Genomic DNA, 25,938 nt, shown 5'->3' with positions numbered 1-25,938 from the left:
CCACTGAAACTCTCCTACCCCCTTCAGCTTTGTTTCGCTTAGGGCCAGGACATCCAACTTCTTTTCATTCATAACATCAGCAATCATCTGTTTCTTGTCATCCGCACTACATCCACGCACATTTAAGCAACCCAGTTTTATAAAGTTTTTCTTCTTCTCTTTTTTAGTAATTGTATACAGGAGAAGGGGTTACTAGCCCATTGCTCCCGGCATTTTAGTCGCCTCATACGACACGCATGGCTTACGGAGGAAAGATTCTTTTCCACTTCCCCATGGACAATAGAAGAAATAAAAAAGAACAAGAGCTATTTAGAAAAAGGAGAAAAACCTAGATGTATGTATATATATATATGCATGTGCGTGTCTGTGAAGTGTGACCAAAGTGTAAGTAGGAGTAGCAAGATATCCCTGTTATCTTAGCGTGTTTATGAGACAGAAAAAGAAACCAGCAATCCTACCATCATGCAAAACAGTTACAGGTTTTTGTTTCACAGTCATCTGGCAGGACGGTAGTACTTCCCTGGGTGGTTGCTGTTTCTACCATTGTTTATTGTCCTTTGTACGTATACCTCAAGCGTTTGGTTTATTCCCTGTCTTTGGGTTTAAAACATAGTTGCCCATCTTGAGTCTCTAGATGACAAGTAAACCTGAGAGCCTCGTATGGTTTAAGAGCTTCTTGTAGTTTGAGAGCCTTGTGTGATTTGAGAGCCATAGCAATATACTGGAGCGAGATATATGGGAAGAAGTGCAAAATAAGCCCAGTGAGAAGCTGGGGCGCAGTGGGCACGATAAAGGAACACTGTATCAACATTCGTGGTCCCAGATTATTCAACATCTTACCAGAGGATATCAGAAACACTGATGGAAACACGAGGAAACTGGATAGGTATCTTCACCAGGCGCCCGATCAACCTGGCCATGATTTGTATATGGGGCAGTGGGCCTCCAGCAGCAACAGCCTGGTTGACCAGGCAAGCCTGGCCCATGGTCGGCTTCCGGGAGTAGAAAAACTCTTGAAACTCATCAAAAGTATACATTAGCCATGTCAACAGTGTTTGCCTCATAAGTTTCCACAACAACCATACAATTCAGTGTGTGTTCATTAGTGTTGAATAAATTATTTCATGATACAAGGTCACAGAAGGTATACAGAGGGAACATGAGATACAGGAAATGAAAAGAAAAGGCTCTACATAGTCTACTGGTCCAGTAGTAGTGGAGATGTCAGGTGAGAGTGAAGGTTTACCATGTTAATGGGGACTCATCGTCATGTATCAGTGAAGGCCAAGCTGAGTTGTGTAGTATTGCTTGTAATGGAGCATAATGACAAGTCGTAGGTGTCTAGTTCCTTAATCACCAAGTAATTGTCGTTCTGCTTCATAAAGTGGTTGGAAGTGTTCTTGTGTTAGTTGCTAAGTTGTCAAATCTGTACGCTTTGATGTTTTCCTTCAGACGTGTTCCGAGGTTCCGCGCTGTTTATCTGATCCATTGCAGCCCCCACAAGGCAGTTATATAAGTCACTGCCTTGATTTGCTCAAGGTTCTCCACTTCGGTCTTTGATGGATGTGTTATGACTCTAGCGCGGCCTTGTGCGACTGCTTGAGAGAGGTTCAAGCTGAAGACTGGTGAACTTGCTACATAGAGAGGTTCAAGGCAACTCGGCTGTTGGAACGGATGATAATTTTGCTCAGAGTGGTGTCATTGCCTGGAAGTTGAGGATGTGTTCATTTCTTATATATTTTTTATAAAGAAAGAAAGAAGGAAAGTGTGCTTGGTGAAGGTTTGGTGTATGTAGGAGCGTTCCTCGTCAAGAAACTCGGGGTTGCATATGCAATATCCCCTCAAGAAAGTCAATCTTGATGTTTCATTAACTTTTGTTATTTTGACGGGGAAAGAAGTAATTTTTTATCTATAGGCTTCCTGTAAACTTAATTTTGAGGTGTTGTCTGCTTTGTGGATGAAGACGTCGAGAAATGGTAACCTGGCATTGTTTCTTTGACATGAGTGAACTCGATTACCAGTTCAGCTTCCTTGAACCACCTCTGTGGGTTCTGAAAGTCCCAACACTTGGGAGTGATTACGAAGACGTCGTCCATGTGCGGCACCCATATGATATCGCCGGAAATAATACACGTTATTAAAGACGGACAGTGGCAAAAGGCGACAGTTAGAAATAGTGTCTGTATTTTAACTTACTAAAAGTTTCTTTGATTAATCAGTAAATACCCGACTGTTTTCATTTGTTGAGCAGTTATGCAGTCAGATGTACTTTGGCCTTTGAGGCAACCAATAAAATTACTTGACAGTTGATCCTCAAGCAAATATAAAACTCTGGTCTGGGACCAGGTCGAGGGGGAGTTGACCCCCATAGCACTCTCCAGGTAGACTCCAGCATATTACAAAAGCATACTGTTAAAGATTAAGATCTGTACTTTCCAGCAGCATGATGTGTGAGTGCATCATCCTTGACATTGTTACACCCACTAACATGTTGTATTAGTGTATCATCCTTGATATGGTCACACTAACGTGCTGTATTAGTGTATCATCCTTGATATGGTCACACTAACGTGCTGTATTAGTGTATCATCCTTGACATAGTTACTCACTAATATGTTGCATTAGTGTATTATTCTTGACATAGGCTTACTAACATGTATTAGTGTATGATACTTGACATGGTCACACTCGCTAACATTAGCAAAGCAGCAACAGAAAGAACTTCAGCGTGTTGATTCATGTCAAAAGTTCCATATTTTTGAAGGGAAATGTTAGATACATTTTAACAAAATTGGATACATCAGTAGTGTGCTGCTACACTATCCTACATGATGGCTACGCAGTGGGAACAAAAGCTAGTTGTGTTTCCCTGCCATATTCCATCACACAGGATAGGTTAGATAGTGTTGAAACGCGTTAGCTTGCACCTTGTCCTCCTAATCACAGAAATGTCACTGTTGTAGAAACAGTCAAATGGGTGACTGATTAAGACACCTTAAACAGTCAAAGTTTGACATACTCTTAGTTACGTCTACCCACTCAGTGGCTTCTCTTTTTCTGTTCGCATTTATATATATATATATATATATATATATATATATATATATATATATATATATATAATATATATATTATATATATTTTTTTTTTTATTATCACACTGGCCGATTCCCACCAAGGCAGGGTGGCCCGAAAAAGAAAAACTTTCACCATCATTCACTCCATCACTGTCTTGCCAGAAGGGTGCTTTACACTACAGTTTTTAAACTGCAACATTAACACCCCTCCTTCAGAGTGCAGGCACTGTACTTCCCATCTCCAGGACTCAAGTCCGGCCTGCCGGTTTCCCTGAACCCCTTCATAAATGTTACTTTGCTCACACTCCAACAGCACGTCAAGTATTAAAAACCATTCGTCTCCATTCACTCCTATCAAACACGCTCACGCATGCCTGCTGGAAGTCCAAGCCCCTCGCACACAAAACCTCCTTTACCCCCTCCCTCCAACCTTTCCTAGGCCGACCCCTACCCCGCCTTCCTTCCACTACAGACTGATACACTCTTGAAGTCATTCTGTTTCGCTCCATTCTCTCTACATGTCCGAACCACCTCAACAACCCTTCCTCAGCCCTCTGGACAACAGTTTTGGTAATCCCGCACCTCCTCCTAACTTCCAAACTACGAATTCTCTGCATTATATTCACACCACACATTGCCCTCAGACATGACATCTCCACTGCCTCCAGCCTTCTCCTCGCTGCAACATTCATCACCCATGCTTCACACCCATATAAGAGTGTTGGTAAAACTATACTCTCATACATTCCCCTCTTTGCCTCCAAGGACAAAGTTCTTTGTCTCCACAGACTCCTAAGTGCACCACTCACCCTTTTCCCCTCATCAATTCTATGATTCACCTCATCCTTCATAGACCCATCCGCTGACACGTCCACTCCCAAATATCTGAATACATTCACCTCCTCCATACTCTCTCCCTCCAATCTGATATCCAATCTTTCATCACCTAATATTTTTGTTATCCTCATAACCTTACTCTTTCCTGTATTCACTTTTAATTTTCTTCTTTTGCACACCCTACCAAATTCATCCACCAATCTCTGCAACTTCTCTTCAGAATCTCCCAAGAGCACAGTGTCATCAGCAAAGAGCAACTGTGACAACTCCCACTTTATGTGTGATTCTTTATCTTTTAACTCCACGCCTCTTGCCAAGACCCTCGCATTTACTTCTCTTACAACCCCATCTATAAATATATTAAACAACCACGGTGACATCACACATCCTTGTCTAAGGCCTACTTTTACTGGGAAATAATTTCCCTCTTTCCTACATACTCTAACTTGAGCCTCACTATCCTCGTAAAAACTCTTCACTGCTTTCAGTAACCTACCTCCTACACCATACACCTGCAACATCTGCCACATTGCCCCCCTATCCACCCTGTCATACGCCTTTTCCAAATCCATAAATGCCACAAAGACCTCTTTAGCCTTATCTAAATACTGTTCACTTATATGTTTCACTGTAAACACCTGGTCCACACACCCCCTACCTTTCCTAAAGCCTCCTTGTTCATCTGCTATCCTATTCTCCGTCTTACTCTTAATTCTTTCAATAATAACTCTACCATACACTTTACCAGGTATACTCAACAGACTTATCCCCCTATAATTTTTGCACTCTCTTTTGTCCCCTTTGCCTTTATACAAAGGAACTATGCATGCTCTCTGCCAATCCCTAGGTACCTTACCCTCTTCCATACATTTATTAAATAATTGCACCAACCACTCCAAAACTATATCCCCACCTGCTTTTAACATTTCTATCTTTATCCCATCAATCCCGGCTGCCTTACCCCCTTTCATTTTACCTACTGCCTCACGAACTTCCCCCACACTCACAACTGGCTCTTCCTCACTCCTACAAGATGTTGTTCCTCCTTGCCCTATACACGAAATCACAGCTTCCCTATCTTCATCAACATTTAACAATTCCTCAAAATATTCCCTCCATCTTCCCAATACCTCTAACTCTCCATTTAATAACTCTCCTCTCCTATTTTTAACTGACAAATCCATTTGTTCTCTAGGCTTTCTTAACTTGTTAATCTCACTCCAAAACTTTTTCTTATTTTCAACAAAATTTGTTGATAACATCTCACCCACTCTCTCATTTGCTCTCTTTTTACATTGCTTCACCACTCTCTTAACCTCTCTCTTTTTCTCCATATACTCTTCCCTCCTTGCATCACTTCTACTTTGTAAAAACTTCTCATATGCTAACTTTTTCTCCCTTACTACTCTCTTCACATCATCATTCCACCAATATATAATATATATATATATATATATATATATATATATATATATATATATATATATATATATATATATATATGTATATACATATATATATATATATATATGTAGTGCCGAATATGTAAAACTGGTCAATTAGCAAGAACTCATTTAAAATTAAGTCCTTTCTGAAATTTTCTCTTATACGTTTAAAGATATATTTTTTTCATTAATGTTAATGTAAAAAATTTTAATTTTGCACCAAAAGAATCTTAGAAAACTTACCTAACCTTATTATAACAAGAGCAATTTATTTTAGCCTAACCCAACTAAATATATTTTAAATTTGTTTACAATAATTTAATACTAAACAAACACAGTGAAATATATTTTTTTCGTTAGGTTCAGAATGATTTTGGCGAAATTATTGCATACACAAATTTTCACTTGTCCTATATGGCAAGATGAGCGTTGCTATTTAAGCCAAGATCGCAAGTTCTGCCTATTCGGCACGACATATATATAGATATAGATATATATATATATATATATATATATATATATATATATATATATATATCCTCTCACTTCTTTCTTAACAAGGCTTTTTCACCCACAGAACTGCCGCTCACTGTATGTTTTGTGTTATTCACACCATTCTGTGAAAGCTCTAGAGACTATTGTGCATGAAAATCCCAGGATATCAGTATGAGATACGCAGACTACCCCGTCTGGCACCAACAATCACTCAACGGTCGAAATCATTTGGATCACATTTCTCTCTCATTTTGATATTCGGGCTGAACAGAAACTGAACCTTCAGGCTATTTTTGCATGCTTTTAGGCATTGAGGTGCTGCCACGTGATTGGTGATTAGATATTTGAATTAACGAGCAAGTGTACAGGGCTAGTAACCCTTCTATATGAATTACCAAACGTAATACGAAGAAAAACTTTAGTCTCTCCTTTTTCAAGCAGTCTCCCTCGGTGGGAGATTCCTGGTGTGTTGATATATATTTATATATATATATATATATATAATATCAATAACACTGCGCTAGCCAAGGATTCGAACCCATATTGTACTGGCCTGCCTCATGGTAAGCGAGAACCACATGACGCTTTAAACCATGAGGCAGGCCAGTACAACATGGGTTCGAATCCTTGGCTAGCGCAGTGTTGTTATTGATCAATACCACTCGTTCGTGGTTACAATAATATATAAATACTGCTCGTGAGGCTAGTACACCAAACAGGGATGAGAATGAAATTAGCTTAGAAGCTCCCACACCTCCGTATGCCCTCGGATGGTGGCCCAACAGCTAGCTGTGTGCTGGCTGCACCATTCTTGTAGGGTTGGGTGGTCCTGTGGTTTAAAGCATCATGTGGTTCTCGCTTACCATGAGGCAGGCCAGTACAACATGGGTTCGAATCCTTGGCTAGCGCAGTGTTGTTATTGATCAATACCACTCGTTCGTGGTTACAATATATATATATAATTGTATGTGATATTGCAGGTGGTGTTCGCGTTGAATCACACTCTCTCGCAACAAGAGATACTGCGTGAGGGAGAGGGTCATCTGACGTACACCACCGACCACCTCATCACACACTACAACTGTGGTGATCTGGACGCTGTTATCTTCTCTCAAGACACCACACAGGTATGTAGCAGCTGCCATCATCACACAGGTATGCAGCAGCTGCCACCAGCACACACCTGCTGTCTTGTGTGTACATTGTATGTTACTAAACACGCCGGTACTCTCATGTGTGTATATTGTGTTAGTACACATTGTGCACTCGTATGTGTGCATTGTTACCACACTCACCTGTACTTGTGTGTACATTGTGCGTTACCATACACGCCTGTACGCTCTCGTGAGTATTATTACCACACCTGTAGGCTCATGCGTGCATTGTGTTCGCCACATGTATTCTTATGTGTCCATTGTATGTTCACCACGTACTTGTACCATTAGTTACACCCTTCTCCCCACTAGATATACCCTTCTCCCCACTATGTATATCCTTGATTCCCCACTAGGTATATACCCTTGGTCCCCCTGTCTTCCCCCACACTGCAGCGTGCAGTCTCGCTGCATCAATATTTCTCACCTACTTGACAATAGGCTTCAGCGGGCTCAGGCAAGCCTGGTGCGCTTTCCTCACCCAAGTGTTAAAAACCTCGTTGCTTTTAAATATTTTTAGCATCTGCTCACTGCATTTTTTCCCCATGCACTGAGTATAAGTGATGCGTGGTAACTGGCGGATTATGTATATTTATTCTTGGTTACTGCTGTTGCTTCATTTACTAAAGAAATGTTGCCAGAATTCAAGAGACAAGTTTCGGAGGGGTGCTATACGGCGTCAGCTGTCACCGGCCCTATAATCTCTCAAGTAGTTTTAGGACGAGGTTTTACTGGGGGAGAGTTTCGCTCTATGTAGAGCTTACATCTCATATGATGCTTTACACAGAGTGGAAGGTTGTCCGAATATAAGCTTGTTGTGCATCTATTTTCACACTTATCTGCAAACTTGTCATTTCAGTCAGTAATTGACAAGGCAAACTGGAAGACAGCGGAGTGTGAGACACAAGTGGTAGTGTTGTCTACTGTTGTTGTCAGGTGTGCACTGGTGCAATACCCACTTGTTGTGGTGTGTGCATTGGTGCACCCTTAGCACCTGTCGCGAGATGTGCATTGGGGGAAACATGAGCACATTAAACACCATGCGTGCACATCTGCCACTGTCTGCTTACCGTATAACTACAAATTAACCTTGCTTACAGAGCTATATTCTGTTATTCAATCTTCACCCGATTACTTAGGCATTTAGGAAGCCTTCTTGAGGATATATCATTGCGAGTTCTTAATCTATTCAGCCTAGTAGAATTTTGTTGTATTATTGATTTCCAGACTTAAAGATGCATTGATGTTTGTGTGGAAGTTCAACCATATTTATTACGCTAGGAAACCATACCACGGGCGGGATTTGAACCCGCGGTCAGAGAGTCTCAAAACTCCAGACCGTCGCGTTAGCACTGGACCAGCTAGCCACAATAAGATTCGTCCAACTAGGTATATTTCTACCTAGTTGGACGAATCTTATTGTGGATAGCTGATCCAGTAGCTAACGCGACGGTCTGGAGTTCTGAGACTCTCTGACCGCGGGTTCAAATCCCGCCCGTGGTATGGTTTGTTTGCAATCGTGTCATTACGATTTCGTGAGTCTTATTACGCTAGGCTTCAATGCTAATTTTTTTTGTTCATCTAAACTGGCTGAATACTTTGCCGCCTCATGTTAAACATTTTGCTAATACCAGTGACCATTTTATAAACATTATGAATCTAATGAGTAGTTAAACATTGCTTTACTAGCTAAATGAGTTGACAGCAAACTCACAATAGACGAATCCTAAGTCCTTTCAATTAGTTCAGGATCATTAGCAAGCTCCAAGGTGATAATTATCAGCCTAGCATCATTATCAAGTCACAACTGTAATTATCCAGAAACGCAGACTAGTTTTATCCCCAGTTTGAGATAATAGTGTAACAAACTCTCAGGTAAGGTCATTGAGGCAAGAGCCTTACGTGTGAGTTGGATCTGCCAAGCATGGGCCAGTAGGCTCACCGCAATAATGTAAATGGTTTAGAAAACCGAAAAGTTGAAGAATGCAATCTTTATTGAGGAAACGTTTCACCAATCATTGGCTTCTTCAGTTCAATACAGAGAAGAACGGAGAAAGAGGAGTTTGAGGCAATAAGTCCCTCAGTGTGGAGTCGATGTGTTCAGTCCAGGCTGACGCACTGATTACCTCAAACTCCTCATCTTTCTCTGCTCTTCTCTGTACTGGACTGAAGAAACCACTGGCTGGCGAAACATTTCTTCCATTAAGTGTCCCAGATGTGGCATAAGTGTCTCATTGTTTAAGCTCACTCCAGTGTTCCTTCGTTCTTGTGTGTGTGTGTGTGTGTGTGTGTGTGTGTGTGTGTGTGTGTGTGTGTGTGTGTGTGTGTGTGTGTGTGTGTGTGTGTGTGTGTGTGTGTGTGCTTGTGGGTCATTCAGCGCAAGACGTGATGGAGGCTTGATCCTCCGTCTGTTGAGCGCGAGATATACACGTTTCCTATTTGTACTCACCTATATGAATGGTAGGAGGGGGGTTAGAGCAGAGCTGACGTTGGACTGTCTCCAGCAGGTCCCTCACTTGGGTAACGCCTCGTTGCCGCCGCTAGAGGCCGCTACAGCTACCCACATAGATGAGTACTTCAGGGAGGAACTCATCTACAGGAGGAACAAGAGGATGGGTCGCCGGGTGGTGGAGATACTCCGAGCCAATCCTGACCAGAGCTTCTTCTTTGCCTTCGGCGCCGGTAAGTAGGACGATTCTGGTTGTTTAGAGTAAACTGCTCACGTCTGGATTGTGCTGCTGGGAGATGTGGTGTGCCACTTGCCCAATTGTATCCACACAGTTGTAAACACCTGGTGTTACTCGGCTAGTTGTATCCACACAGTTGTAAACACCTGGTGTTACTCGCCTAGTTGTGAAAATTAGACATATGCAACATTTGCGTATCTTTACATTAAAGATGCCTGTGTGTGTCTAATTTTCATCTTATCGGTAGTTTATACCATTCATGTACAACTTGCCTAGTTGTATCCACGCAGTTGTAAACACCTTGTGTTACTCGCTTAGTTCCAGGAGTGGGTATGGGTAGGTGTTAGCTAACCTTGCCTAGCGTACAAAGCATCATGAACCTATATAATGCAAGGTGAAAATTACAGGCTTTCAAACGGCAAGATTTTTTTTAGCGCCATGAAACGAAAAAGAATGGCTGAACATGGTAAGAATATATCACCACCTAGGAACCATCCTGGTCTAGAAACAGAGGTGGTGGAATCTCCAGAGCCAGGCATTAAAACTAACAGAAAAGCTTCTCAGCACAACGACAACAAACATTATAACATCATTCGTCTTGGCTAACATTCAAGGTCTTAAGCTGAGTGACAACACAATAACGTTCTTCAGTTGCCTGCGTCTAATGCGATGTTCGCAGACTTTACAGAAATCAACGGTATAGGCTACTTATGGATACCTGGGTACAAGCTACTCAGATGAGACCTGAAAAACAAACAAGGGAGACTTGGTCTTTGTTGGGGTCGCTCATATGTACAGTGTTACTTAAAACCAGTAATGATGTAGTCTAAGTTTTGGTGGCTAAAACTTAAGACAGTTATTGTACTTGTCCATAAACCATAAGATGCAACTTCCCAGCAGTTCAAAGATCAGACTTTGAATATCGAGTTATGTCTTGAGAACCATTAAACCCAGCCCCAGATATTCTGTTGCTTGGTGACTTCTATTAAAGTCACCTATATTGGAAGTATGTAGCAGACTGTAATAGCAGACTCCCACTAGCTAGTCTGGATGAATAGTCTTAAGTACTAAGTACTTAACTACTAAGACTCTATAACGAATTCGCCTAATGCCAGCAGACAGCCGAACTGACCGGACTAGAAAATACTCTAGATCCTATAGTCACGAATAATGATCTGGTACGAAACATAATGGCGTGGAAGACCGTAAACTCGTACCACAACCTAATAGAAGTTCAGACCTGCGCACACACTGCTGAGCAACAAAACGGACTCGGGTAATAAGTATGTTTAACATATTTAAATTTATCAAAAACGTCAGTAGGGAGCTAATGAATCGTAAGCTTACTGCCATGTACTGGGAAGATAATGTGCTAAGTGTGGACCTGAACCAGTATTTTGAGAGAATGAACTCGGTGGCACTAGAAGTATGCTCCAAAACAGGAAAGGAAGGGCTACGCCCTCTATAAATGAAGACGGATAAAGAGCTGCACAAAGGCAAGAGACTTGTGATAATAGCAAGAAGGTATTAACACGTGCCTTAAATACTTTATGGTAAAAGCCAGGAAACAGTCATCCCACTGTCATTAAAATTACTTATAATAATAATAAGCTTATTTCTTTGTAAAGGTTACAATGTGTAATTACAGTTTTGATTTGCTAAGTACAAAGATAGCCACTATCATGCCGAGGCAAATTAGTCGCTAAAACTAGACTGATAACACCAACGTTATTTATAGTAGTAGTAATAGAAGCAGTAGTAGTGGAATCCATCATCATCATCATCATCATCATCATCATCATCATCATCATCATCATCATCATCATCATCATCATCATCATCATCATCATCATCATCATCATCATCATCATCGTCATCGTCATCGTCATCGTCATCGTCATCGTCGTCGTCGTCGTCGTCGTCGTCGTCGTCGTCGTCGTCGAGCCTTATGTAAGGTATAATGACGCCCCCAGGATGCCACCCACAACATTGGATTAACACCCAGATAACTACTTACTGCTAACTGAACAGGGGAAGCAGGTGTAAAAAAAATGTCCAGCGTTTCTACCCATGCCAGGAATCGAACCACGGACACACAGTATGTGAGCCGAGTGCGCTACCAACCGTATTATGAGAGGAGATTCATAAGAGTCGACTGTAAATGCACGGTTTCGTGGAGCACGAACGCATGCACGCACACCATATGATTTTAATGGGAAAGTCAAGCGAAGGTTCCGTTACTTTCTTGTCAAGTCAGACATGATCAGTCATTCTTCCCTGTACGAAGCCTTTTATTTCTCCCACTCAGTCAACCTGTCGAGCTTTGTGCTCACAACATGTCGACTTCAGTCTACCTGTGGAGCCTTGTACTCACAACGTGTTGGCTTCAGTCTGCCTGTCGAGCATTGTACTTATTGTCGACTTAGGAAACACTGCTGAATAAGCTGCTTCCGAAAATTGTAACAAGTACGTCAACAGTACATTTAATAGCTAATATGTATATTTAATAGCTATAAATGCTAACTACAGTTAGGTTGACCCTAGATAGGTCGAGTGTTAAGAACGTCGAGTGTATTAAGAACGTCGAGTGTATTAAGAACGTCGAGTGTATTAAGAACGTCGAGTGTATTAAGAACGTAGAGTGTATTAACAAAAAGGCACAATACCCTGACTGGAACAATACACAAATGGTCCAGATCGGACCGAAACGTCGTCAAAAGCTTCCCTCTCGTTTGTGCGGGTTATTTCTGTATACCTAAACTCTAGGAAGCCTTAGGTCAGGAAATTGAATTTTTGCTTGAAATGCGTTATTGATCCGTAAGAAATGAAGAATCGATTTTTTTTTTTTAAGAAAATGACTTATTAATCGCTGTAACCAAAAACAAAAGAAGGCTTGGTCATCTCACCCAGCTCACCCGTGGCCTCATCACTGCCCAGCCACTCATCCATCATCCTGGGTATAAGTGGGCAGGGATGGCAGCAGATAGCGGCTCGTATATATATTGTACTTGTCTCCCCCCAGATAAGACCACCACATTCTCACCCGGCACACACCTTCAACCACCTCTTCCTCTCTTTTGTTCATTTTCTTTCCAACTAAGAATTTTGCACTTTGGTTTAATACGTTTAGCTGTAGCAGCACTGTAGTGAGGGACGAGTTCAGAGAACATCTTTGTAATGCGTGACTGTAACGTCTCACATCCGCCCCATCTCCCTTGCACTTGTTTTGTTAAGGTGATGCGCTTCTCCGTGCATCGTAACATTAAGTTTATTTAGGTATAGGTACATATACAGTTACACTGCACGTCTGACAGTGTTTACAGTGCAAGAACGATGTTTACAATGCATAGACAATTTTTACAATGTTTACAATGCGTGGATAATGTATACAAAGCATGGACAATGTTTACAATGCATGGAAAATGTTTACATTACGATGACAATGTTCAAATTGCATGGACAATGTTACAATGTATGAATAACGTTTACAACGCATGGTCAGTATTTACAATGTTTACACTGCTTGTGTTAATAATGATGGTCACTGGCGGCCTTGAAGTATATTACGTCCGTTGTTTAGTCTGCCTATAATGTACCTCTGTCTAGTTTTGACTGAATGGTAGTCACTCCATGCCCTTTCTGTGAGTGGTAGTCACTCCATACACTTTCTGTGAGTGGTAGGCACTCCATACACTTTCTGTGAGTGGTAGTCACTCCATAGCCTTTCTGTGAGTGGTAGTCACTCCATGCCTTGTGAGTGGTAGTCACTCCATACCCTTTCTGTGAGTGGTAGTCACTCCATGCCTTGTGAGTGGTAGTCACTCCATACCCTTTGTGAGTGGTAGTCACCCCAAAGCCACTCACAAGAAGGGTATGAAGTGACTACCACTCACAGGAAGAGTATAGACTACATAATAAAACTATCAAGTTGAAGAGAGTGATCTTGGTTCTGGTGTTATGTAAACCACTTGAAGTAAACTCCAGTAGTTTATCATCTTATTGTGACCACTTAGGCATTGTTGACCTCAGATCTGTACTAACCAGTCTTCTTTTGCATCCAGTTTTGGCTCCCTAGTTAGTTTTTCCAAAGGTTAATTCTATAAATTTGTCCTCTTTAAACTGCCTGACTGATTTTGGTTGCTTGAAATAGTCGTGATAGTATTTATCAGTAGTATTGTTTATGTTCGTTGCTTTTATCGTTTGTTGATTTTATCCTTGTTTTTCTTGTGTGTTGTCGATGTTGTGTTACGTTGTGTTGTGTATACATATTACATTATAGCTGTGAGCGCTGAGTAACCTACGCAGTTACGGTGCTCTGTAAATGTCGCAGTTGCTTATCTATCTTAAACTGGGCCTACTACTTCGTCAGACATTAATCCAAATCACGGTGAACTTCACCAGTGTGTCTGTAGTTAATCTATTTTCGTGTCTGTGGTGAGGCTGCTTATACCGCAGCCGTTGGAGGCGCTGGAAGGCAACGCAAATGTGGTATACGCGGATTTTACTAAGACACTTGATGAATGTGATTATGGAATGTTAGGTAAATGGACACATATGAGACGAATGTGACATTTTGTGGCAACGTTTCGCTCTTCTGGAGCTTTGGCAATCGAAACGTTGCCACAGTAAAATGTCCCATTAGTTGCGTCTGTGTCCATTTACCTAACATTCTGTCAGTAATAATACCATTATTACTGAGCATGGAATGATTGCACAAGTGGGCAAATGGATTTTTAATTTTCTGGCAAGTGGAACGCCAACAGTAATAGTAAACGGAGCAAAATCCTGCATTGACAGAGTAAAAATCTGTTACCCAAGACACGGCCTTGGCGCCTTTACTGATTCTTATCCTCAAAGTGGACATAGATAAAAGCACTCGCCATAGTTGAGTATCCTCATTTGGGTTGATACCAAAGCAAGCATGAAAATCACCTCGGCAGAAGACCTGGAAAAATTGCAAGATATAAACAGTGTCTTCCAATGGGCAGTGAAGAATGACATGACCTTCAGCGGTGACAGGTCCCAACTGCTTAGATACGGAAAGAATGAAGAACTCAGAGTGACACGGAGGGAACATGTGAAAGATCTGGTTGTAATGTCGACTGACCTTTGCATATCAGTGGTATACAGTACCGACAAGATAATGAATTAAACACACATGCGACATATGGGTATCTTTACTTTGTAGACGTTTCGCCATCCAGAGGCTTTATCAGTACAGTACATGGATATAATCTGAAGACTGTTGAAATATATACAGAAGACAGTGGAAGTTGAGGTAGTCAATCCCTCAGCCCTAGGAGCAGGTGACGAGCACGGTAGTCTGAAGAATCTGAAGCGCAGGCAGGAAGACTGGCCGTCAGGTCAGCACCAGACACACCTGCCACCACTACACTGCCGGCACTACACTGCCGGCACTACACTGCCGGCACTACACTGCCGGCACTACACTGCCATCACTACACTGCCATCACTACACTGCCATCACTACACTGCCATCACTACACTGCCATCACTACACTGCCATCACTACACTGCCAGCACTACACTGCCAGCACTACACTGCCAGCACTACACTGCCAGCACTACACTGCCAGCACTACACTGCCGGCACTACACTGCCAGCACTGCACTGCCAGCACTACACTGCCAGCACTACACTGCCAGCACTACACTGCCAGCACGATACTGCCAGCACTACACTGCCAGCACTGCACTGCCAGCACTGCACTGCCAGCACTACACTGCCAGCACTACACTGCCAGCACTACACTGCCAGCACTACACTGCCAGCACTACACTGCCAGCACTGCACTGCCAGCACTGCACTGCCAGCACTACACTGCCAGCACTGCACTGCCAGCACTATACTGCCACCACTGCACTGCCAGCAATACACTGCCAGCACTACACTGCCAGTGTCATGTAGGGAGGTATTGGAACGTAAGCATAATCGGGGAATATGGGAGTAAGGGAGTATGTATAGGCAGGGGATAGGCAGGCGAGGTGGTAGGAGAGATGATTAGTGGAGGTAGGTAATGTGAGGTCACTGGTGACTACATCTTCACCTGTCATTACTCTACTCACCATACTACTCACCCTCTTACTACTTTAACTAAACATAAATAAATGGAGAAATGAGTAAATAACGGGGACAGTGAATATTACTATTCTACTCAGTTTATTATTAAGTCCTTGTACAATAATATATTTGGGAACAGGAGAACATTATTGTGGTTTAGATAAATGGGATGGTATGTATAAGCAGTGAGACAGGAATACAATCAACTTCACGAAAATGAATGTAACTTACAATATAGTTCAGAGAACAGTTCATCACAGGAACTAAGCTACAGGTCCCAAGACCTACACAGCATGAGTACTGCTCCAAGCCAGTACTCTGCCCACTGTCTCCAACAGTCTCTCCTCCCGAGACTCTCCAGTTCAGCTCTGCTCTCAGGCCAGAGCTCTGCTCGACTCTCCAGCAGCCTTCTCCCTGCTCAGAGCTCTGCACCCAGGCTAGAGCTCCGCACGAATCTCTCGATCATGCTCTTCCTTGGGCTTATATGGTGGTCCAAGCACCCTCCACAATGAGGTGTGCACACATGGTGTTGATCTGACGCTGAGGTCTGACGCCGTCCAGAACAAAAGATGTGATGCAGTTCAGCTGGGCTTGTGAGGTCTCTTGGGAGACCTAATTTAACCAATTATATGGTCACACCTTGCCTTGGCAGACGTCTGTAGCCACGCCCACGTCTGAGGTCTTTTGTTCTTGACGGAGTCAGACCTAGGCATCAGGTCGTACACGTAGTTGTGGAGGGTGCTTGGACCACCATAAAAGCCCAAGGAAGAGCATGATCAGGAGATTCGAGCGGAGCTGCTGCTGGGGTGCAGGGCTCGGGAGAAGGCTGCTGAAGTCTCTGGAGGAGACTGTTGGAGGCATTGGGCAGAGTACTAGTTTGGCGCAGTACTCGTGCTGTATAGGTCTTGGGACCTGTGGCTTAGTTCCTCTGTGCTATATTGTAAGTTATATTCATTTTGGTGAAGCTAATTGTATTCCCTGTCTCACTGCTTATGTGTACCACCCCATTTATCTAAACCCCAATGATGTACTCCTGTTCCCAAATATATTATTGTACAAAGACTTAACAATAAACTGTGTTTGAGTAGAATAGTAATATTCACTGTCCCCGTTATTTTCTCCATTTATTTATGTTTAGTTAAAGTAGTGAGAGGGTGAGGAGTGGTGGAGTGTGGTGGGTAGAGTATGAGAGGTGAAGGTGTAGTCACCAGTGACCTCACATTACCTACCTACCTCCGCTAATCATCTCACTCCTACCACCTCGCCTGCCTCTCCCCTGCCTACATAATCCCTTACTCCCATATTCCCCACTTATATCCTATTCATTCCGATATCCCCGACATGACAAAGACAGTCTTAAGCCGAAAAGGCGTTGGTCTGACAGACATTTGCCAAGGCAAGGTGACCATATAATTGGTTAAATTAGGTCTCCCCAGAGACCTCACAAGCCCAACTGAACTACATCACATCCCCCTTTCTCCCCCAATTTAAAATATCTGAGAACTAGGACAATTTGTCCTAAGTTATTAGACTATTTTAATCCTAACCCCTTAATTCTATTACAATACAAAGACAAAAATTATATATAATACATATATTTCCCTCAACCTTCTCAACTACCACAAGGCAGCATAATCAGTACACCTGGCAGTTGACCAGCATAACAGTTGCTCTCTGCACTGCACTGCCAGTACTGCACTGCCAGCGCTACACTGCCAGCACTACACCGCCAGCGCCAACATGACGTTTTTCAAAGCATAGTTCCAGCTGCCCAGACAACTTTTGTTCCGAGTAGGAAATTAGATCTAACAAAAATCATCCCAAATGGATGAACAATAGATTAAAACATCTCATTGATCAAAAGAGAGGCATATATAGGGGTATCAAAAGAGAGGATGGCAGTTAAGAAATCAACATATTCAGTTAAAGAGAGAAATAAAAAAAGGAATAAGAAAAGCAAAAAGGGATTATGAGGCTAAGAACGCAAGGGATTCGATACTATGTACGATTGCGGTATCTAGTGACATGGTCCTCAGACAAATAGAGAAACTAAAACCTAACAAATCCCCAGGCCCTGATGAACTGTTTGCAAGGGTGTTAAAGGAATGTAAAGAGGAACTTAGCATACCTTTGGCTAATCTTTTCAACATATCACTACAAACTGGCATAGTGCCTGATAAGTGGAAAATGGCAAATGTAATATCTATTTACAAGGCAGGTGACAGGTCCTTTGCTTCGAACTATAGACCAATAAGCCTTACCTCCATAGTGGGAAAATTTATGGAATCAATAATTGCCGAAGCAATTCGTAGCCATCTTGACAGGCACAGATTGATTAATGAATCTCAACACGGTTTTACAAAGGGGCGTTCCTGTCTTACGAATTTACTAACTTTTTTCACTAAGGTGTTTGAGGAGGTAGATCATGGTAATGAATATGATATTGTGTATATGGACTTCAGTAAGGCTTTCGATAGAGTTCCACATCAGAGGCTATTGAGGAAACTTAAGGCACACGGAATAGGAGGAGAAATTTTTTCCTGGGTAGAGGCATGGCTGACAAATAGGCAGCAGAGAGTTTGCATAAATGGGGAGAAATCAGAATGGGGGCACGTCACAAGCGGTGTTCCTCAGGGGTCAGTGTTGGGCCCGTTGTTGTTCACAATTTACATAAACGACATAGATGAGGGAATAAATAGCGACATAAGCAAATTTGCTGATGACACCAAAATAGGCCGTCCAATTCATTCTAATGAGGACACTAGAGCACTCCAGGATGATTTGAATAGACTGATGCAATGGTCGGAGAAGTGGCAGATGCAGTTTAATATTGACAAATGCAAAGTTCTAAATGTTGGCATAACCATGCCACATATAAACTAAATAATGTAGATCTTAATACTACTGATTGCGAAAAGGATTTAGGAGTTCTGGTTAGCAGTAATCTAAAACCAAGACAACAGTGCATTAGTGTTCGCAATAAAGCTAACAGAATTCTTGGCTTCATATCTAGAAGTATAAATAATAGAAGTCCTCAGGTTGTTCTTCAACTCTATATATCCTTGGTTAGGCCTCATTTAGATTATGCTGCACAGTTCTGGTCACCGTATTACAGAATGGATATAAATGCTCTGGAAAACGTACAAAGGAGGATGACAAAGTTGATCCCATGTATCAGAAATCTTCCCTATGAGGATAGACTGAGGGCCCTGAATCTGCACTCTCTCGAAAGGCGTAGAATTAGGGGGGATATGATCGAGGTGTATAAATGGAAAACAGGAATAAATAAAGGGGATGTAAATAGCGTGCTGAAAATTTCCAGCCAAGACAGGACTCGCAGCAATGGTTTCAAGTTGGAAAAATTCAGATTCAGGAAGGATATAGGAAAGCACTGGTTTGGTAATAGAGTTGTGGATGAGTGGAACAAACTCCCGAGTACAGTTATAGAGGCTAAAACGTTGTGTAGTTTTAAAAATAGGTTAGATAAATACATGAGTGGGTGTGGGTGGGTGTGAGTTGGACCTGACTAGCTTGTGCTACTAGGTCTGATGCCGTGCTCCTTCCTTAAGTGGAAGTGACCTGACTAGGTGGGTCATTGGGCTAATCCGGGGGGGGGGGAAACATGAACCTGCTCCGCATGGGTCAGTAGGCCTGTTGCAGTGTTCATTCTTTCTTATGTTCTTATAATGTTCTTATTAGACTTATGATGTAATCAGGTAGGTAAGACACATATGCAACAGTTAGACAACTTTATTCCGAAACGTTTCGCCTACACAGTAGGCTTCTTCAGTCGAATACAGAAAGTAGGCAGGAACAGTAGAGATGTGAAGACGATGTAATCAGTTCATCACCCTTGTAGTCGTAGAATTTGAGGTTGTCAGTCCCTCGGCCTGGAGAAGTTCAGTTCCATAGTCATACAGAAAGTAGGCAGGAACAGTAGAGATGTGAAGACGATGTAATCAGTCCATCACCCTTAAAGTCGTAGAATTTGAGGTTGTCAGTCCCTCGGCCTGGAGAAGTTCAGTTCCATAGTCAGGAACTATCTGAAGATCAAGCGACAGTGCGGAGACTTAAATACTGTCGGAAGGAGAGGTTCAGAGTAGTAGTAGTAGTAGTAGTAGTAGTAGTGAGAATGTAGACACTGAGAGGTCATGTCCCTCTCAGATCCAACACTTCTCACTTGAAAAGCTCGTCCAAGGTGTTTTCTGTACCAACATGCCACGTGTTGCAGTGTCTGACAAGATGAACATCAAAATGGTATACAATACCGACAGGTTGTTAGGTAAGACACATATGCAACAGTTAGACAACTTTATTCCGAAACGTTTCGCCTACACAGTAGGCTTCTTCAGTCGAATACAGAAAGTAGGCAGGAACAGGGTGATGGACTGATTACATCGTCTTCACATCTCTACTGTTCCTGCCTACTTTCTGTATTCGACTGAAGAAGCCTACTGTGTAGGCGAAACGTTTCGGAATAAAGTTGTCTAACTGTTGCATATGTGTCTTACCTAACAGTGATAAGATGTGCAGAAATTTTAACACATACTTCCTCTCAGCTTTTACACAGGAAGATACTAGCCATATTCCAGAAATAATAAATTATGTAGAACAGGACGATAATAAACTATGCACGATTAGGGTCACAAGTGACATGGTCCTTAGACAAATAGATAAGGTAAAACCTAATAAATCCCCAGGCCCTGAATAACTATGTAAGGGTTCTAAAGGAATGTAAAGAGGAACTTAACGAACCTTTGGCGAATCTTTTCAACATATCACTACAAACTGGCATGGTGCCAGATAAGTGTATAATGACAAATGTGATACCTATTTTCAAAGAACGTGACAGGTTCTTAGCTTCGAACTATAGACCAATAAGCCTAACTTCCATAGTGGGAAAATTTATGGAATCAATAATTGCCGAGGCAATTCGTAACCATCTTGAAAAGCATAAATTAATCAACGAATCTCAGCATGGTTTTACAAAAGGGCATTCCTGCCTTACGAATTTGTTAACTTTTTTTCACTTAGGTATTTGAGGCGGTAGGTCATGGTAATGAATACGATATTGTGTATATGGACTTCAGTAAGGTTTTTGATAGAGTCCCACATCAGAGACTATTGAGGAAAGTGGAGGCACACGGAATAGGAGAAATTTTTTCCTGGATAGAGGCATGGCTGACAGATGGGCAGCAGAGTTTGTATAAACAGGGAGACATAATTGGGGAAGCGTCACGAGTGGTGCTCCACAGGGGTCAGTGATGGGCCCCCTGCTGTTCACAATCTACATAAACGACATAGATGAGGGCATAAAGAGCGACATCGGCAAGTTTGCCGATGACACCAAAATAGGCCGTCGAATTCATTCTGACGAGGACATTCGAGCACTCCAGGAAGATTTGAATAGACTGATGCAGTGGTCGGAGAAGTGGCAGATGCAGTTTAATATAGACAAATGCAAAGTTCTAAATGTTGGACAGGACAATAACCATGCCACATATAAACTAAATAATGTAGATCTTAATATTACGGATTGCGAAAAAGATTTAGGAGTTCTGGTTAGCAGTAATCTGAAACCAAGACAACAGTGCATAAGTGTTCGCAATAAAGCTAATAGAATCCTTGGCTTCATATCAAGAAGCATAAATAATAGGAGTCCTCAGGTTGTTCTTCAACTCTATACATCCTTGGTTAGGCCTCATTTAGATTATGCTGCACAGTTTTGGTCACCGTATTACAGAATGGATATAAATTCTCTGGAAAATGTACAAAGGAGGATGACAAAGATGATCCCATGTATCAGAAACCTTCCCTATGAGGATAGACTAAGGGCCCTGAAACTGCACTCTCTAGAAAGACGTAGAATTAGGGGGGATATGATTGAGGTTTATAAGTGGAAGACAGGAATAAATAAAGGGGATGTAAATAGTGTGCTGATAATATCTAGCCTAGACAGGACTCGCAGCAATGGTTTTAAGTTGGAAAAATTCAGATTCAGGAGGGATATAGGAAAGTACTGGTTTGGTAATAGAGTTGTGGATGAGTGGAACAAACTCCCAAGTACCGTTATAGAGGCCAGAACGTTGTGTAGCTTTAAAAATAGGTTGGATAAATACATGAGTAGATGTGGGTGGGTGTGAGTTAGACCTGATAGCTTGTGCTAACGGGTCGGTTGCCGTGTTCCTCCCTTGAGTCAATGTGACCTGACCTGACTAGGTTGGGTGCATTGGCTTAAGCCGGTAGGGACTTGGACCTGCCTCGCATGGGCCAGTAGGCCTTCTGCAGTGTTCCTTCGTTCTTATGTTCTTATGTTCTTAGTGTTTGTTTTTAAAATTCACGCCACGTTTGTGCTGCCATCTCGCGGGCTGAGGCCTAACTTCAGTCCACGAGATGCTACACCATTCTCACTTACGCAGCCGACGCCCTATGAGCAACAAGCCATCTCTCCTTCCCTCGCAGGCTGATGGTCATGGCTGTCTCCCAGGGCAAGCCTAACACGCTGCCTGTATTCAAGAACCCAGTAAAGTAACACGTCCCCCGATGAGTATTCACCGCTAATTACTACAAGATATTCATTATACCTCAGCCGCGTCTTGCGTTCACTCACCCGCACAGGTTTGGTGTTTAAGATTAATAATAATCACCGTATGTGCCTTGCATTCTTGTTTATATTCATCAACATTTGTAACCTCAGTCATTTTGTAAGTTCTTCTGTAACCTCAGTCATTTTGTAAGTTCTGTAACCCCTGGCTGCCTTCAAGAGAGAGCTGGACAGATACCTAAAGTCAGTGCCGGATCAGCCGGGCTGTGGCTCGTACGTCGGACTGCGTGCGGCCAGCAGTAACAGCCTAGTTGATCAGGCCCTGATCCATCGGGAGGCCTGGTCATGGACCGGGCCGCGGGGGCGTTGATCCCCGGAATAACCTCCAGGTAACCCCAGTCATTTTGTAAGTTGTTGTTGTTTTGACTGTGTAAAATATCCACGTGACTTCATCAGTTGCTTGCACCAGGCAGCAGCCGTTGTATGTTCCAATTTTGTCTTAACGCATTACAGACTTTTTTTTTTTTTTCCAGTTTATCGTGTGTTTCTTTTTCGTTTATATGATCTTTCTTGCCTGCCTGGAGTCTACCTGGAGGGCATTCTGGGGATCAACGCCCCCGCGGCACGGTCCACGACTTGGCCTCCTGGTGGATCAGGGCCTGATCAACCAGGCTGTTACTGCTGGCCGCACGTAGTCCAACATAGGAACCACAGCCCGGCTGATCCGGCACTGACTTTAGGTATCTGTACAGCTCCCTCTTAAAGACATCCAGGGGTCTGTTGGTAATTCCCTTTATGGCTGTTGGGAGACTGTTGAACAGTCTTGGGCCCCGGACACTTATTGTGTTTTCTTTTAGTGTACTAATGGCGCCCCTGCTTTTCATTGGGCGTATGTTGCCTCCCCTGCTAAGTCTTTTGCTTCCGTAGGGAGTGATTTCTGTGTGCAGATTAGAGACCAGTCCCTCTAGGATTTTCCAAGTGTACATCATTTTTTTTTATTTAGAAATTTTAGCATACAAACAGAGGTACAAAAAATACAGGTAAGAGCAGCATGCCAAAGCCACTTATATGCATAGCATTACGGGCTGGCTTAAAATTAACTTAAGATTAACTAAGCAATGATGAAATCAGTGATAAAACATTATTGTAAACAGATAACTATAAAGCACAAATGAGTATTACAAAGACAGGTCATATGGTTGCATGCATTGCTGTTCATTCAGTAGAATGGAGTATTCTGTTAGGTAGTGTATTTAAAAAAATAACAAAGTTAGATTGGGTCCTAGGTTTAACATTTATGTGATATAATTGTGAGTAGCATTTTGTGCTCCAGTGAGTACAAGTCGAGTGCTTCCAAGCGTTCCAATTAGTTAAGGTGTTTGATAGAACTTATATGTGCAGTAAAGGTTCTCTGTACATTTTCTAGATCTGCAATTTCACCTGCCTTGAACGGACACTTTTTTTTTTTGTTCAGTAACTCTTAAGGTTCCTCTGTAAGATAAGATTTTGTTCGGAATTTTAACCCCGGAGGGTTAGCCACCCATGATAACCCCTAAGAAAGTCAGTGCGTCATCGAGGGACTGTCTTATTTCCATTGTGGTCCTCAGTCTTGTCCCCCAGGATGCGACCCACGCCAATTGACTAACGCCCAGGTACCTACTTGCTTGCTAGGTGAGCGGAGACTGTAACAGGTGTAAGGAAACACGCCCAATGTTTCCACCCTTGTAAAGTAAAAGGACACAAGTGCAACTAATGTGACATTTGAACATTAAAATGGTATAAAATACCGACAGGTTGTTAGGTAAGACACATATGCAACAATTAGGTATCTTTATTATGAAACGTTTCGCCTACACAGTAGGCTTCTTCAGTCGAGTACAGAAAAGTTGATAGAAGCAGAAGATACTTGAAGACGATGTAATCAGTCCATCACCCTTAAAGTTTTGAGGTGGTCAGTCCCTCAGTCTGGAGAAGAGCATTGTTCCATAGTATGAAACAAAATGGAGAAGTGACGGGATGGAGCTTTTTATAGCGCCAAGAGGTGAGACGTAGGCCACTAGGAGAGGTAAGAACTCAGATGTTGAGGGTATCTTGGTACAGACCTGCAATCAACTTCGACAACTTCCACTAGTGAGAGGGGCTGGATTTGAGAGAGACCTGACTTCTCAACATCTGAGTTCTTACCTCTCCTAGTGGCCTACGTCTCACCTCTTGGTGCTATAAAAAGTTCCATCCCGTCACTTCTTCTCCATATTGTTTCATACTATGGAACAATGCTCTTCTCCAGACTGAGGGACTGACCACCTCAAAACTTTAAGGGTGATGGACTGATTACATCGTCTTCAAGTTTCTTCTGCTTCTATCAACTTTTGTAGGCTTTCATAATAAAGTACTTGGATATGTGACTTATGTACAAAGGCAGGACTGTACAAAGTATAAATGCTCTGGAAAACGTACCCCCATGTATCAGAAACCTTCCCTATGAGGATAGACTAAGGCCCTGAAACTGCACTCTCTAGAAAGACGTAGAATTAGGGGGGATATGATTGAGGTGTATAAATGGAAGACAGGAATAAATAAAGGGGATGTAAATAGTGTGCTGAAAGTATCTAGCCTAGACAGGACTCGCAGCAATGGTTTTAAGTTGGAAAAATTCAGATTCAGGAAGGATATAGGAAAGTACTGGTTTGGTAATAGAGTTGTGGATGAGTGGAACAAACTCCCTAGTACCGTTATAGAGGCCAGAACGTTGTGTAGCTTTAAAAATAGGTTGGATAAATACATGAGTAGATGTGGGTGGGTGTGAGTTAGACCTGATAGCTTGTGCTACCAGGTCGGTTGCCGTGTTCCTCCCTTAAGTCAATGTGACCTGACCTGACTAGGTTGGGTGCATTGGCTTAAGCCGGTAGGAGACTTGGACCTGCCTCGCATGGGCCAGTAGGCCTTCTGCAGTGTTCCTTCGTTCTTATGTTCTTATGTTCTTATGACTGAAGAAGCCTACTGTGTAGGCGAAACGTTTCATAATAAAGATACCTAATTGTTGCATATGTGTCTTACCTAACAACATAATGTGACATTTATTGTGGCAACGTTTCGCTCTCCAGGAGCTTTATCAAGCCATTACAAACAATACATGTGATGAATGGTTTGAAAAACCGACAAGTTGAAGATTGAGACACTTATGCAGCATATGGGAATCTTTATTCAGGAAACGTTTCGCCACACAGTGGCTTCATCAGTCCAATACAAAGAGGAAGGCGTAAGGAGAGGAGGAGAATGAGGTAATCAGTCCCTCAACCTGGAGTCGATGTGTTCAGTCCATCAATCTTGTAGAATGTACAGCATAGGGCTGTAGACGTGGCTTATATACTGTAGTGAGGTGACGTGAAGCAGGTGGAGGCGGGGTCATAGTGGTACCATCCACTAGTTTTTCAAACCATTCATCACAACTGTCAGACACTGCAGCATCATGGGATCTTGTTACAAAGAATTCTTCAACACTTGTTCAACCTTTGGACGAAGACCTACTTCGACTAGTGGATGGTACCACTATGACCCCGCCTCCGCCTGCTTCACTCACCTCACTACAGTATATAAGCCACGTCTACGGCCCTATG

At 42.4% G+C, this 25,938-nt stretch overlaps 1 protein-coding gene across 1 annotated transcript in view; it reads left to right on the top strand.

The window, feature by feature from the left end:
* Positions 1-929: 929 nt before the first annotated feature.
* LOC128704144 (metalloprotease TIKI2) overlaps positions 930-25,938 on the top strand; it is a gene marked incomplete at its 3' end in the record, with an annotated part of 74,424 nt that continues 49,415 nt past the window's right edge. Inside the window, 3 exon segments of the mRNA XM_070099006.1 lie at positions 930-971; positions 6,835-6,981; positions 9,516-9,690. Of these exon segments, the coding sequence (XP_069955107.1) occupies positions 930-971; positions 6,835-6,981; positions 9,516-9,690 (364 nt within the window).

This window comes from Cherax quadricarinatus, chromosome 66, assembly GCF_038502225.1.
Source record: "Cherax quadricarinatus isolate ZL_2023a chromosome 66, ASM3850222v1, whole genome shotgun sequence".
Taxonomy (NCBI): Eukaryota; Metazoa; Arthropoda; class Malacostraca; order Decapoda; family Parastacidae; genus Cherax; species Cherax quadricarinatus.
The sequence above is the reverse complement of the archived record's forward strand: the minus strand, read 5'-3'. Positions and strand labels throughout refer to the sequence as shown.